Below are 12151 nucleotides of genomic sequence, written 5' to 3'. Positions count from 1 at the left end.
AACCCGTAGCACATTCGGTAACACTTTATTTGGATAGTCCGCCAACAGAGACTTGTTATGTTATATACAACGTTATATACGACAAAACACATCAGTATTGTTTGTTTTCTGTCACTGTATTACGATTTCCCTTACTGTTAAGACTGACCAGAAATATGTGAATGAATGGGAATGTAAGACACATTGTTTACCATGGATGAAGCGCACTGCAAATAGTCCAGGAATGAGGGTAGCATGGTACTGCCTGCAACCCTCAGCAGGGTCCTCTGTCTTGCCTGGATCATCTTGCATTTCAGGGAACTTGACAAGGAGGCTGCCCCTCAGCCGTGTAGTGTTAACTCTGTTATCAACCTGTACTCCTAGCTGATCCATTCCTGACTTGTAGAGCTGGGCAAGATCAAGTAACATGAAGACTGGTGCGGTCTACTTATCTTGCCTGGTCTCTTCCATGTAGAGGACCAGCTCAGCAAACAGCAATGCCAGAGAATGATGCTGCCTGTCCCTGGCCATTACCATCAAGACATTATAGGTTGGCCTTTCTGGCACGATTATAGAGACCTACTAGGCATATGGTGTGATACTTGGGTCACCCGGCACCATATTGCCATAGTAGTTCTGTCTCTTGAAGTTGGGTTCCACTAGTGTGTACCCGTTGTCCGTACTATTCTATGCTTTTTCTTGCTTTAGTTCTTTATAGAGCAAACTCTATACAATACATTTCTGGTCTCTGAGAGTAACATTTGTATGTCTTTGTCGGTAAGGTAAACTTTAATTTGTTATTGACATTATAAACAAGTTAAGGCTGCTTCAGAGAATTAAGGGTGGTTTTGACTGTTTCGATAGTTGTCAATGTAAAATTGATTGGGTTGGTCAGAAAGTTGTGAATGAATCAAAACAAATGTACTTAATAGATTATTTATATTAATTAAGCAGTCCCATGGTGAAATATATATTTATAAAAATTGGCTCAATCGGCATAGATAATATTGACAATTACAAAATGCACCGAAGTATGACATTAAATGATGTAATGTGTCATGCTGTGAATGTAAGAATAAGAAATGATATGCAATTAATAATATGATTCCTTTCAATCTTTCATTGGTGCTCTAAGAGACCTGTAATATGGAAAACATTTAGAAAAAAAGAAAAAATCCCATTCAAACCTCAGTAGAAAGCATATTACCATTAAAGAGACAGCAGGAACAATTTGCCACTTTTTGAAGCATGTTTTTATAAGCAACTAGTACTGGTATCATCTTCAAAATAATTGTCATGGTATATAATCATGTGAAGGACAGGTAAACACACCTGTTCTTCCAATTAGCCACCTTGGCTATGCACTATGCAGTCCTGTGGGCCTGCGAAAAAGTAAAATGTAACCAACTCGACAACTATATCACAAAAAGACATGAGTAAGAATGCTAGAATGCCTTTTACCAGTGCCAACTGTGCTGTTGTTGGTGTTTGTACGTTTTTTTAATGTCTTTTCCGTAGTAAGATTGCTAGTTTTAGACCAAAACTCTATACTGCTGCTTTAAGCAGTATGATGACTGCGTAGTTGGTCATCTAATGGGTGTCCAGAAATGTCATAGTACTGAAATGGCAACACTTCTAAGACTTTGGCACTTAGTGATGAGTTCACATCTCGGGACAGGTTGTTGAATGTTCACTGGAACATGTTGGATTTCTTTACTAATTGAGCATCATGGCTGTGTCCTGAGTCAACGCAGCCACTGAAATCTAGCCTCCTAAGATACTGGAATGGTTTAGAAATTTTAACAATTCTTTTCACAAGTTAAATTCCCCAATTGTTGTCCCCAGATGTCTACGTGGATGTACATCTGGCCCTGCCAGACTAGTACTGACTGTGACCATCAAATCTTAACCAGAAGGTGGAGCTAGAGGGATTGAGGAGCTTCTGCCAAAGTTGTTTATTTTGGACAGCCCTCTTCCACTGTTTCAATATTCATAAAAACATTGCCAACTATTCCAAGAACTCCTGTACTCTCTCATGGTAGAGGTATCACAAGAATAAGAAATCATACTTGCCTTTCTCAAATGCAGAGGGGTCAATACCATGTGTAACTCAGCTGAATCGCTCATTAGGTACAGCCCATTAAATGTTCACAACACACACCAAATTTTGACACAGTCACTACACACCAAAAAATGTCTACTATACTGTATCTACTATAATTGTTATTATTTTAAATACACAACTACAAAAAACAACACAGTATTCACTGTTTGCACGTAAACAAAATGCATGAATGTATTGGATATATTCCAAGTTCTACCAGAGAAATGTTAACACGTACCCAGTGGAAGTCTGTTGAGACAAAATTTGAATGTTTGCAAACTGTGTGTCCATTGGAACACCATTAAATAATTACTGTCTTATGTCATTCACCAAAAAGTCTTTCTTGTAATGTTTTCAAAAGTCTTTCTTGTAATGTTTTGAAAGCTGTATCGCTTCCATCTGAATAGTAGTGGGGAGATAAGCCTACACACATACAGCAGAGTCCAACATTGGGTACCATTAATTTCTCTAAGGTCATGTTCAACACCCTAATGTTCACACTGACAGTTTTGGATCAAGAACTACAGATCAAGGGGAACTACATACTTACTGTGCTATTTTGTAGCTTGCCTTCTGAACTCACTTGCACAGGAACCATGAATTGACCTAATTACTGCAATAGCTACATATGCATACTGACCAAAAAAGGCTACAATTGGCATAAATCTCTAGTGAAATATAACCAATATTAATATAGGAGGGCCATTATTTACAAATGAAGTTGGCCTAATGCCCTACATTTACCTTACTTTGCTTCGTTGTGTGCTTTATCTTGCAGTGGCAAAGACAACACAGGCAAAATATCCCAAAAAGATCCTCACATCTAAAAAGTTGTGTCAATGTGAGGTGTCCTATTAATGTATAGTGTTTTAAATGAGTTACCAATACTGAATGTCTTGGATAAATCTCAATAACAGTACTAATATTCTGCTGTATAAAACCATTAACTTCTTAAATCCTACATTTTTATTTCAGACAAGCTGATTGAACTATGTATCTAACTGAATGCGGAGGGGAAAATACCAACAAACATGGCACTGGAATCCAAATAAAACAAAGGCAATAAAATTAAGTTAGGAAAATAAAAAAGTGACAAAGAGACAAGGTCATCACCACCCCCAATACAGTATGAAACATGATATATTCACTGTCCATTTCTGTATCATTATTTTGTTTTCAGGGGATGAAAAAAACAGTTTTACAGGAAAATCTTCTTTTTCAAGAGCTCATCTGTATTCTGAGGTTTCTGGGTAATAAATCTTAAAAAAAGATTGAATGGTCTTCATAATGGGTTTTTGGGGCAATGTTCGATTGTGGGTGATGCAGACGACAGGCAATCTGTGATCAGAGAGGTGAGCTGGCTGCTACTGATCGGTTGGTAAATCTCTGTCTGTTTCTGCCTTGGAAGGTTGGCTTGGAGATGGTGTGTGAGGTGGGCGGGAGACAGGGGCAACACCATGAGCCATGGCCAAATTGCCAGCAACAATGCCCTCCATGGCAGCACCTGTGCCCATTAAGCCTCCTGCAGTCACCCCAACCAGATTGGAGGCGAACCTGATCAATAGAAAAGACAGTGTCATGCACATCAAAAGAAGTATGGATAATTACTGGAGTAAATTGTAAAAAAAAAATCATACACTTCCTTACACTTAAATCATATAACGTCCTAGCATATCTGCAATCATACACTTACGAACATCTTTAAGGTATGGACCCGATTCTAATTCCATACACTGTTTGTCAAAATCAGTGAATGGCTCTTCACAGTCCTCTAGCTGTCCGTTCAGTGTTTGCGCTAAAAAAATAAAAAACTCTGGTCTCCGTACACAGTCCTGGCTCTGTAAATGGGAAATAACATAGTGGCTCGGACCGAGCCATACACAATCCCATCCAATCAACACAGTACTCTAGGAGAGGTATAATTGGATTGGTTGTTGAGCTCAAATATTAACAACCTTTTGCAAAACCGAATCACAGACTCTCCTTTTACATTTTTATCTTAATATGAACTCCTCTTTTAAGTTATTGATGCCTAGTCTTTGTCATAGCAAATGTGGCCTTCTTTCACCATATATCCCAATGTCAATGAGGAAGCAGTAGGCATGTAAGGTTATGCCTCCTGTATCAAACTATTCTGACATAGAGAAACATGAGACACACCTCTTAGACAGAACACAATATTACTTTCCTCCAATATTTATTTAGCTCAAGTTGCACAATTTAATACATTTACACCACCCAGATACATCAACTGAATTGAGCATGTTCTGTCTGAAGTTTGCCTCTGATCTACACAGCCAGTACAGGGTGGAAGTACTGGCTGCGGGGAAACATGGTGGACTGGAATATCTTAGAAGTTCTGGCATTAGTATTAGATTGCATTGGCATTAGAGGAGACTACCTTACTCAAACGACTAGTGAAGCTTTTTTAGGGGAGGGCCGAGATGAAAAGGGTAGCAGTCAGGCAAAACAGCTAATACAAACAGATTTGGTCTAAATTCCAGTTCGGTGTCTGCCATTGCATTTGCTGATGCTCAAAAACCATAGAGTTTATCTTGCTTTCTCAAAATCCCAAACATTTTCCATAAATCCTTCGTAGTCCTGTGCACACTATGATAATTAATAACTTTCTACCACACAGGACAATTCACTACATGTGCGTAGATATGTATACAGTATGTATGTAACTATGATGGCTCAAACCGACGTCACAGATGCCATAATTGGTTCTACGGGCTGCCACTGTAGACTCCAGTGGTGGAGATAAAAACACAATAATCTACATCTAAAACAATAACAGTATACTCAGTGTTCAGGGGTTGTGTTCAGTATTTCAGTATTTCTTCCGAAATAAAATAATTCTCACTTTGAACCAGAGGTACATAAGTAGTTGTTTTCACCTATATGCACCAGCTCCATTTAGTTCAGGGTGTACTGTACTGGGGTCCATGCTAGGCCACTGGGGTGTAGTCTTTAGATATTCCTTATTCACACAATTCTTCAGACTATCAGGAATGCGTCCTATGAGAAAGACAGAATTATGTGCATCAGTTCCGACATAAATATTTACTTTTGATGCTTTCTTCTGATAGGCTGTTATAAATTGAGTGTTTCTGATATCACAGACTATTCATAGATATCCAAGACGAGACACAGTACCTGCTATGGCGCGTCGCACCTCTTTAGCTGCCTCCTCCCTGGCCTCAACTGAAGCCTGCTCACTGTACCAGGATGTGTGGGGTGTACAGATAAGATTTGGGGCATCTTTCAGGGGGCCTTGGGAGAAACTACACAGAAAAAAAATAATTCCTCAAAAAACAGATAATTTAAAATAATGATATGCAAGCATTCCATTCCTCACCAACCTTGCTATGTAGAAGTACACAAAAAGAAAAAAAAGTGAATCAAGAAACATGTTAATTCAGGTACATCACACGTTTTACACAATAAAGTGACCATTAAATAGAGAATAGACTGCTCCGTTGAGTAGACAAAAAAAATACGCTGAAAGCAATAACATGGAGCAAGATGGTTGGGCTGCAGGTACAAGTAATAGCAAGAAAATCAGATTTTATAGTCAAGATGAAAAGTAATTACAAGCTAATAATGCTAAGCTAATACTAGCTTGTTGTGTAAACATGTAAATGCTTCGAGAACTACATTAAAGACATATGGTGTTCCGCTGCTCTATTTTGTTGACATTTCTTGATAATTGAGAGGGTCTGGATATGTAAGCAAGCACATGAAAAGGGCTGAGTTTGTAAAGTGCAGAGTTATACGAGGGAACACTCTTTATTAATCATGACTTTCTAGTTGCATCATCAAAAGTATTTTAGTTTTTCTGACCAAACAAATGGGTCAAAACTAAGATGCTCTCCCCTGATGTTGTAAACATTGCAAACATTGGACTTTTTGGAGATCAAACAGCAAGACAAACCTGCCTCAACAGGCCATTACAAAGATATTAAGACATTCAGAAAAACCACAAAGTTCTCCAAAGGATTAGGGTATGTATGTGTACTAGCTTTAGTAATGTGTTCCATGGTGATAAGATGGTAGAAAAACTAATTCAAATCAAATTAAAATTATACTCCTCACTCCTAAGGCTCAACAAATGAATACATGAAATAGGGAATTTATCAAACTTTACCCCTTTTCATATATTTTGTGATTGGAAACCACTGAAGGATATACTAATTCTAATACACAAAAGCCTCCAAGATTAAGCAGAGTTGCATACGCTCTTGCAGTTGCCCAGAATAACAGCTCATGCAGTCCCTTAACTTGATAAAATTGAAAATGCAAACCTAAAGGGCTCAGTCTCATGTACATCGAGCGCAGCTCCCCGTATTCGGCCCTCCTTCAGAGCCTGTGCCAGTGCCTTCTCATCCACTAGCCCACCCCTGGCAATGTTCACCAGGAATGCCCCCTGCCGCATCTGGTGAAGCAACAGAAAATACTTTTATATGGTATATAAATAAACATATATATAAATAAACTATATATTTCAGTCATGACATTGCATTACACAGCTGAGGAGGGATGTTTGTCTAAAAGCGTACTGGATTTCATGAAACCATACATTCTTGGAGCTTCTCTTGCCCTTACATTGCTTACATCTATATACAGCAGAAATGCCTTTAATTTATACTCAAATGGATCACATGGACAGATCCTGCCTACACTGTGTACTAAATATGATAAATAGGATGCATGGTATAAGGTGCTGTATTCCTTCTTTCAACGCTAAATTTGACAAATATAAGGTCATTTGACACTGATAGTTCCTGAATACATATGTTATCAGGTCTGGCATACTAAAACCATTATTGTTTTCATCATGAATTCATATTAAAAACCCATTATTCCTCATCTACCAAAAGCAAGGTGATCGCTACATGAGATTAATTAAGATAGAAAACATTGCGACACAGTTTACACACAGTATATACAAGTAGCACTGAGAAGAATTGCTGGGGGTACGAATGTTCGGAAAAACTAATTTAAAAATAATGTAAACTGATATAAACGGTGAATATGCTTGGGTGCATTATATATGTGTAAGTCATTTTTTAAATTGTAAATTCTGAAACTTTGAAGATGGTCATCAGCAAGAATCATGAGTCGATAACCAAATCCTGTCAAAACACAAGCAACCCCCAACACATCCTCAGCTACACAACACTGATGCTGCATGTTGGAGATACCAGGGCTAGGTTACCCAGCAACAGTGTCTCTTAGCATTGAAAGACTATAAAGACTTGAAAAGTGTTAAGAAGGCTCTGGGAAACCTATTCCAGATGTTCAACTGACCGGATATCTTTCAAAATTAAAATGTATGTAGAGATTCTTGACGTGCCTGTAATTTACTATTTCAGAGATGACACAGAAACATTTTACCTACAATTCACCTCCCACGGCTAAAATATTGACACAAAAAGTCAGCATTATTTTTTTTAACATTTAACTATTTTATTTCATATGTCATAATCTGCCACACCATATCTGACAGAGAACAATGTCTGAATGTCATGAGCCCAGTCAAATGGTGCTATGTCTGATATTATTTCAGTTAGGCACCACTGATAAGCTCTTTGAACACATCTCACAAGGTGAATGAACAGGCCAAAGTATTTCAGTGGTCCGATCATGAATATTTAATTGCAGTTACCTGTTTGATGGTGAAATCATTGATGAGATGATGATTGTGTTCATTTAGACTGCAGTGTAAAGATACACAGTCTGAGTGAATGAGGAGGTCCTGCAAGGTTGTCATTCGCTGAAGACCCAGGGAACGTTCCACTCCATCAGGCAGATAGGGGTCGTAAAATATCACATTGAACCCAAAAGCCTTCGCACGCAAAGCCACTGCCTGACCGATCCGTCCTGCAAACAATAGATTAGATATATTACAGAAATGCATAAACCAGACCCCTAATGAATCTTTTACAGTAGCAAAATCTAAATTTTTATTTAAAAAAACCTCAGCTACTAGCAAAAGCCCTTCTTACCTAGACCAATGATTCCCAGAGTTTCTCCACGTATCCGCGCAGCCCCTCCTGCAACTTCCCGGATCTGCTCTACACTTGAGGCCCGTGTGCCCTCTCGCAGCGCTTGGTGCATCCAGGTAACTCTCCGGTATAAATTCAGGATGAGACAGAGGGCTGTGTCAGCCGTCTCCTCCACCGATGAAGATGGCACATTGCACACCGCAATACCTGTGGGAGGCAGAGAAAGATTGTGAAAGACCACTTAGATGATGAATGAGCTGTACTATTTCAGGATGCCAAACAACAGGTACTCAAATAAAATAAATAGATAATAAAGTTTGAAAATAAAGTTTAGATGGCCTACTGACTGGCTGTCTGTGCTGGTTTACTAAACCACATTCAAGGGTACCTCAGAACCTTAAAGCCAGATTGAAAGAAACAGGTTTGTTCACCACAGGGGAAAGCATTGTTTGCAGCTAAGTGCATACACTGGCCAGCGACAGCTCAATTTCTTCAGAAACCGCAAAAAAAGGACATGTTGCTAAAGGCAGTGGCTGCTTCTGCATAATGTGCAACAGTTAATTTATTTTCCAAGCAGAGAATACTCAGAATACTGTTATGATTGTAGGAACCACAATGGAAATGACTGTTATTTTAACGACACATGCATAAATATGCATAAAAATGATCCATGTATTTTCTGCAACTGATTTTTTGCAACAGCTTTTGAAGGTTTAAAGCAAACCTTTATAAAAAGATATGCAAGAAATCAGTTCACTGTATAACTTTCAGGCCATTGTGTAATGCATGTGTAATGGGACATTTAGAATAGTCAAAGATATCTGTTCTGGTCCATGGTAACATACGATACACAGAGGATTTGCTGCTGACCTACTCTTTGTTGAAGGATTACAGACAGGCCAACCTAACTGCACAATAATCAAACTAAAGTATGTTATTCTATGGAATAGACAAAAACATACAACAGAAAGGCAACCTGTATAAAAGCATTGCACCTGGACATTCAAGCAAAGTGTTATTCGGACACCACTGTACTAGCCCTCAGGAGACTGAAATACATTGATGCATACTCTGATAAAAGACTCCAAGGGGTTATTTAAACAGGATGAAGTTAATATTGAAAGTGTTATTTGGATATGTATAGATAGATAGATATGCATACATACAGTACATAAACATATACATATTCTTTCCTTATATAAAATAGTATCTATTGCTCATAGCTTGATTGTTATCTCCTTTGTACGTCGCTTTGGATAAAAGTGTCTGCTAAATGACTAAATGTAAATGTAAATATAATGTTATGGTCTGGTATTTAGCAGCCACTTTTATCCAAAGCAACTTACATACTCATTTATAAATACGTATGAATACATACCTAGTTCTGCAGCAGCTTTGATGTCCACATTATCGAAGCCACTGCCAATTCTTACGATGATTCGCAAGCTCTTGAACTTGTCGAGGTCATCACGAGAGAGTGTGATGGTATGGTACATGAGAGCTCCCACTGCCTCATTTAATACCTCAGGGGATAAAAAGACATTTTCTGTGACATGAAGTGTGTGACCGTATAATAGGATGCAGAGAAAGTGTGTTTGAGATAACATATGAGACATTGTAGATAAGATACTGCGAAAACTAATCACTTATTGAAACAATGGGTGATATTTGGGATCATCTCTGCTGAGCTGACCAAAAGCAATACTGCTCTCCTCAATTTCACTAAATCATTTGAGATGAGATTGAGATTTCACAGACTCTTATGAAAAAGTTGTAATAAAAAACATGCTAACTATCGTTTTAACTGGAAAGGTAGAATTGAATACACCTGATATTGATAGTATTAATTATTTGAAAAAGAGAATATATATAGGACTAGCTCTCAACAAGTAACTTTGTAACACACTGTAATAGTGGCAGATGACTTCAGTGATAAAACCCAGTAAAGTAATGGCATCATAATAGCAGCACACCTTCTCGTGTATCTCCTGCGTTGATTGGGCATCACAGAATGCAACAGTTGCCACATCCTTCAGAACGGGCATTTCCACAGTACAGTCACGGCCATCTAGGAGTGCCACCAAGGGACGTGGGTGCATCGGCCCATTCAGGATAGGGGGACGAATTCCTGAAAAAAAGAGATTCATCAAGCTGGTAATTTATGATACAAGGTACTGTTTGCATTATGAAATAATACAATTAGATTGCTTCACTTAAGTGTAATAAATACATTAAATTAAACAATGCACTACAATTAGGTAAATATTCAAGGGCACAAGGACATTTAAATCACAATAAAACAGCTTACAGACTTCAACACAACATTTTTAGGAAGGGTTGGAAGGGAAGACGTATGTACGCCGTACGAAGTATGTATATAGACTTGACTTAGCACATTTAGCACAGGCTAAACATTCAACATCTTCTGCAACAGCTCTCATGTTATGTTTAAAATTAATATTCAAGTTGTAGGTTGGTCTCAAGAATTTAGAGATTCATATTTTTTGTGTGGTTATAGTTGCTTTAACCAAACTCCATTGCTGAGGACAGAATGAAGATTGGCTGGTGTAAACCAATTCTCATCCCATGTTAATTATTTTAACTACTAATCTTATTCTGTGGTAGATATTTTAGTCAAACCCATTTGAACTGAAACCCTATTAATGCCTGAAATCAACAGAACCATTGCAGTTTACACTGCTCCCATGTTTAGAGATGACCCTAAGAAACACTGACCAAAAGGGATTTGTAATATGTTGATATTATCACCCATCAAGTATTTTAACATATATTCTCCTAATGTGTTAAATTCTGTTTATTTACACTGCAGGAGAATCAAGCGCAATGTAAAAAACGAGATAAAATCCTAAGATACAACATGGAGAGTATATGAGGCTGGCAACACTCACGCCATATGGTTGTGGATGCCTGCTTGAGTGTTGGAGGCCTACTAAAAGCACCATAATGGCCATGCAAAAAAAAAAAATGCCCCTCCTTCAGTTCTCAGTCATTCCTCCCCCTCTGCCTCTGAGAGTCTCAGCCAGCAGCACGTAGGGAGGGGCTGAGTGGGTGATACTGCTGCAGTACCCCACCCTGCCCCCCACACAGGGCGGAATGCGCATGCGTGCACACACACAAAAACAATGCAGGAAGAGCCTACAGGAACACTAGCTCACACACAAGAGGAATGGAACATATAAGCATGCAATAATGGAAACCTTTCGGCTGCCTCCCCCATTATCTCACTCCCCACTCCATTAGAAAAACAGCAGAATTACTCAACCCCCCAACCTTGCATGCTGCAGCCGACCAGCCTGTCTTCCTTTCTCCCACTCCACTTACACTTGCCGTCAAAGCGCTGTAGCTTGGCGTCCTCCCAGCTAAGGGCTCTCCTCCTCCTTTGAAACGCAGAGGGCCAATCAGAGACAAGGGTCACTTTGTCTTACCCAATCAGCCATACTCTTGTTTGTAGAAGGCATTTTATTGGCCAGTTTGCCCAAAGTGTTTGTCCTTAATGTCTTTAAAGAAGCAGTATACACCATGATGGTTTGATGTGTGTTCAGTTCTTGAATAAAAACTGAACCGTCTGAATATTTCCTGTCTTGCCGGCAAAGAGCACACAAAATGAAGGTCACAGATATCACATGGTGTATGTAAAAAAAAGGTAAGGTAATCTAAAAGTGTTCATTTGTAATGTTCACACCATGGTTTATGTGTGGTCTTCTCATCATTTGGCAACACATTTCCTGGCTATTTTCAAAAAGACTACTTCCCTATAAAAAAAACTACATGCAACATAGAGTTGTTTTATCTTATTTATCTTACAAGAAAACAGGAAACTGCAATACAAGAGGATTTTGAAAATCTATAGGCTTCCTTCTCCAATGTTTCAGTTTAATATAAATATCATATAAACAGAAATACAATTATGAACAATTATGCACCTCAGGGCCTATATGTTTCTTACATATTCACTTGTCTCAATGCACTCTGTTTTTTTGGTAATTGTTGGCCCGAAGACAATTATACTTGTAACCCCCATACACAAAGGGCTATG

The 12151-nt window shown here is 38.5% G+C and overlaps 1 protein-coding gene across 3 annotated transcripts; it reads right to left on the bottom strand.

The window, feature by feature from the left end:
- Positions 1–1215: 1215 nt before the first annotated feature.
- Positions 1216–11437, bottom strand: LOC308377410 (C-terminal-binding protein 1-like). Of its 3 annotated transcripts, XR_013968936.1 has the most exons (10): positions 11386–11437; positions 10068–10222; positions 9473–9617; positions 8095–8301; positions 7755–7969; positions 6391–6521; positions 5243–5370; positions 4984–5104; positions 3777–3921; positions 3519–3637 (listed from the first exon to the last, which is right to left on the bottom strand). XR_013968936.1 is itself a non-coding variant. In XM_080854059.1 (9 exons), exons 1-9 carry the CDS (start codon positions 11390–11392, stop codon positions 3448–3450), a joined length of 1299 nt encoding a protein of 432 aa, XP_080710185.1. In that variant the 5' UTR covers positions 11393–11437; the 3' UTR covers positions 1216–3447. The 3 variants fall into 3 exon arrangements, 2 of the variants coding, with proteins under 2 accessions (XP_080710185.1, XP_080710186.1); XM_080854059.1 differs by lacking the exon at positions 3777–3921 and having other exon boundaries at positions 1216–3637; XM_080854060.1 differs by having other exon boundaries at positions 3501–3921.
- Positions 11438–12151: the final 714 nt, after the last annotated feature.

This window comes from Sprattus sprattus, assembly GCF_963457725.1.
Source record: "Sprattus sprattus genome assembly, chromosome: 1".
Lineage (NCBI taxonomy): Eukaryota > Metazoa > Chordata > Actinopteri > Clupeiformes > Clupeidae > Sprattus > Sprattus sprattus.
Note: the sequence above shows the minus strand (reverse complement) of the source record. Positions and strands in the feature narration are given on the sequence as shown.